The 4,512-nt window shown below is 33.9% G+C and overlaps 1 protein-coding gene across 1 annotated transcript; it reads left to right on the top strand.

The window, feature by feature from the left end:
* Positions 1-2,070: 2,070 nt before the first annotated feature.
* Positions 2,071-4,512, top strand: LOC122041153. The gene is made up of 4 exons (XM_042600748.1): positions 2,071-2,375; positions 2,506-2,598; positions 4,035-4,172; positions 4,248-4,512. Exons 1-4 carry the CDS (start codon positions 2,157-2,159, stop codon positions 4,287-4,289), a joined length of 492 nt encoding a protein of 163 aa, XP_042456682.1. The 5' UTR covers positions 2,071-2,156; the 3' UTR covers positions 4,290-4,512.

Here is a 4,512-nt window from a genome sequence, read left to right as displayed (position 1 = left end):
GATCAACATTATTTTGTAGCAGTCGACTATTATAAATATTAAAAGCTATTAATTAGTTATAATTATAGCAATAATTTTAAGTAAGTTTGTAAAGAATTTTTTATAAAAAAATATTTTATATATAATATTTTTATCAAGCTAAATTGTTTTTTTTAATATAGTATGACTGTTACACACTAGAGTTGTTACAATAATGAAGGATATTCTTGAAATGAAAATGTTGGGAGTTTTATTTTAACTTTCTTAAAATAAAGGGTGTTTTTTTTTAATGATTTTGATAATTGGGGCTCTCTTTAGATTTTTTTTTACAACCTATTTTAAAAGTGAGAAGATAAAAAATTTAGTGCTTAAAGTAAGAAAAAAATGTTTTGAAAATTTTAGACGTGATAAATAGATTTTGCATGTAAAATGATTAATTAATTTTTAAAATATTGTTTTAGAATTTTTTTTTTGATAATTTTGAGCTGACATTGAGAAAATATTTATTCGGAATATATAGAGACTAACCAGGCCACTGGTAGCTCCCAACGAGTTTAATCTCTTTAATTATGTTTTTTTTTTAACTTGAACCGATTAACTAGTAGCTCCCGACGAGTTTAATCTCTTTAATTATGTTTTTTTTTAACTTGAACCGATTAACTGGTAGCTCCCGACGAGTTTAATCTCTTTAATTATGTTTTTTTTTTTTAACTTGAACTGATTAATTTTGGAATGATGAATTTGATCCTATAAAAATTTCTTACAAGCGGGATAAATCTAAAAGCCAATAGTCTAACATCTCAGATTTATCATCTCATTAAAGGAAAATAAAATATCCTGTAATACACCGTAACTACAAATTGAATTATAAATATTGCATGAGCACTCTACCATTGAATAATATCAAGGAATGAGTTTAAACTCTTTTAATTCAACAAAAGGTGAATCTGTCATTTTGACAGTTCCCCCCACACTATTAGGATGGAGTAAATTAGGAAATCGAAGTAAGCCAACATGAGAGAGTTTTCCCGTTAGCTTCGTCGAGAATTGACCCTTGTTCTATTTTATAAACATGTTATGTGATAACCATCTCGGATATACCTTGAGAGTGAGTTTAAATATAGTAAAAAGTGATTATGCTCATCCCAAACGCCCCTCCCAGCTCATATCTAAGTTATGTGAAAGGAGATAAATCATAGAGTCAGTTTATAGTTAATTGTTAAATAATTAGAAGGTGAGAGGAGTTTTTTTTAAGAAGATGTATCAGTCAAAAATTGATTTATGTCAAAGTATAATAAATTTATTATCCTTGGGTCAATTAGGCCATCTTGAAAACTCTTTTGGTGTGTTTGGTAAGTGAGGTAGGAAAGTAGATGAGATATAAAAAGTTCTCATCCCAACTCAATTTATTATACTCTGGGAGAGCCTATGATATCTTATTACATTAATTATCACTTACTTTATGGTTCCTATCTTACCTAAAAAAGGAGAAGTACATATGATAATATTGAACTTATAGAATATCATTTATTCTATCCCACCTATCACACACACATCCTACTAAACACGGGATCGAATCCTCTGATCCCCTTGTTCTGATTTGTTCTTGGACCAAGACAAAGAGATTGGTGGGAGACAATGACCCCCTTCTGTTAACAGATGGGAGCCCATTACCCCTACTAATACAAAGATTGGACCATGAATTAGTCCAACCTTTATGGACCAGAGGATCCGTCTCCACTAAACACACTCAAAGTGAGTTTAAGCCAACAAATAGGGACAATTAAAATTGAACCATCGAATTAAATTTATTAAAATTGAAGAAAATATTATTTTTTTTACCGAACCAAATGGATCAATTCTTAGTTATTAAAATCAAGTAAATCATATTAATAAAAAATATTAACATTTTTTAATAAAAACTTAATCAATTTAATAAAAAAAAATCTTAATTTTTATATTATTTAATAACAAACTGATCCATTTAATTTAATCGATTTTTTAACTTCAAAATCAAAATCAATTTAACTTTTTTTTTTAAAATAAACTTTTGCAGACCCTATCTACAGATATTTTTTAAGGCTGTTCGTATCTTAGTTATAACCCGTCTTGCCGTCGGCCCATCGATTTCTTCCAGCGATATCGATCGAACGGCGGCTGGAGAGAACGAGGGAGAGATGTCGAGGCCGGCTCGGAGCGACGCCCACTTGCCGCCGGAGGAGGCCGCGAAGGTGGAGGCGGAGACGAGGGACTATTTTGAGGGGATCGCGCCGAAGCGCCACACCAAGCCCTCCAGAAGCGACTACTCCGCTGTCTACTCCGACGCACTCCGCTCCTCCGACCCCGATTCCATTCCCGAACTCGACAAGCTCCGACATCTCGAGACCGATCCCCTGGTTTTTCCTCTCTCCGATTCAGATTTGCGATGATATATATTTTTTTAGTTTTGTTTTTGTACTGAAAAAAAAACAAATTGTCTTCTGAATCCAATCTCTTCCATTTTTTTTTTTTTGGAATTCTTTGCAGAAACTAGTCTGCGATGGGCAGGAAGTGGAAGAAGAATATGTGGAGACGGAGTATTACAAGGATCTCAACGGTATAGACAAGGAACATCACACGGTAATTCTCGGTTATTACTCTTTTGTCCGCTCCTGCTCAATTTGTTCAAATATTACGTTATGATCTCAGGAACCACAGGCTGTGGTAGAAGGGGAAACAGAGAAAGTGTTAGATTTAAGGGAAGAGATGGAGCCAGAGGGCGACCGAGATAGGAAGATTAGATATGACATATATTTATAGAGTGAAAAAATAGTACAACTCAGTGAAGAAATAGAGTTGAAAAATCTCTAATTAAGTCATTTAAAAATTATTTCTACTTTATTTTGCATGGTTTTATCCACCAACTTTTCAAGATTGTTTGCTATGGAGTTCAATTCCTCTTTCAATTTCTCTAAATTTGTTCAGTGTTATAGGGTAATCCTCGAGATTAAATCTTCCTTCTTGTTTGGTTCTAGGCTTGCATCACATTACCAGATGCAATTTTGGAGCTTCTTGTTACCTAAAAAACCTAACCACCTCCGTAGCTGAAAATGTAATACTAGGATGTATTAACTACTACAAAGGGCTTTTGTTAAACTTTGGTTTTGGTTTTACGAGGAATTGGAATTTAGGGCACACAAATTGAATTTTTGAAAATAAACAAGACAAGAAAGAAAAGGCAGAGATTGACGTAGTTCATATTTTACCATATTTTTTGGCTGTCAAGAATCGAGATTAAACAAAAGGTTCACTATATAATACCATGAAATTATATGAAGTTCAACTCCTCATTCTAATACCACAAAGGGACTCGTTCTGTAACTATGATAAAAACTAAAGTTACGATAATTGCTGGCATACAATCTTTATCAAGTTCTCTCCTGGAATCGCCATGCATATTGCTGGAACTGAACTCTATCCTGTCTCGGATTTGATTGCCCACCCTAAAACTCTCAGCAGAGGCATGATATATCCAATCAAACTCACACTATGCTTATTGAATCTTAGTTTATTTGGTTCTTACAGTTTGGTAGGCCTTTTTGGTTAAGGTAGCTGCCACAGGCAGACAGACCTCAAGTAGAATTTTCCCTTGATCTTATCGGTTACTCTTTATTTTGTCTTTCACATGGTTGCAAGTCATAAAAAAGGTAGATAATCTCTAGATATACTTATACTAACTTTCCTCTTTCCCACTAAATTTCAACTCTGCTGTTAAGTTTCTTGATTTCTTCACTCAAGGAGATTAAGATTTGCATGATATATCCTTTACGTAGGCACCATGTTGCATTATATATGGAGTATTTGCTCCTTTCTTATGCATTAGCACAGTTATTCACTATTTTGGTTTTTCTCGCATGCTCAAAGCAGATAGTAACACTCCGTTAAACTTTCACTATTCTTCAAAAAAAATTATCCCCTATTTGATATCCTCATTCACTTTTCCAGGAACTAATTTCTGATTGCTACATTGTTTTAATGCCAATATCTCATTGTGTTCCTATGAACTGATTCTCCAGACAGGGACAGGTTTCATCAAAGTAGAAATGAAAAATACTGGCAGTTTTGTCCTAGGACAAGCACCTGATGCATCAGACTTCCAGACACCTTTCAAGGGGAATCCGGCTACAAATGAATGGATTCCCTCTGCAGACATAGTATGCTAACCTATTTCTGTATTCTTGACTATTTGGCTACGACTCTATTTCATGTGTGATTGTACTTCTATTCAGATTATTCCTGCTTCAAACAAGCCCAAGAGGAGCGACATTTAACATGTTCATCCATGGATTGGTTCTGCCTATGCAATCAGCAATTGCCATACTACAAAGTATCAGTCGAATAAACTCTAGCGTGCTAGTTGTGTGGTAATGTTTTAAGATGTATATCTAATCGTTTGTTTCCTTATGGTGTGTTTGCTGGGGCATCATTTGAAGGCTATTGTAAAATGAAACAAAGAAGATTAAATGGGAAAGAAATTACCTTCCTATAGTAAAA

The sequence above is a fragment of the Zingiber officinale genome, chromosome 2A, assembly GCF_018446385.1.
Source record: "Zingiber officinale cultivar Zhangliang chromosome 2A, Zo_v1.1, whole genome shotgun sequence".
NCBI lineage: Eukaryota > Viridiplantae > Streptophyta > Magnoliopsida > Zingiberales > Zingiberaceae > Zingiber > Zingiber officinale.
Note: the sequence above shows the minus strand (reverse complement) of the source record. Positions and strands in the feature narration are given on the sequence as shown.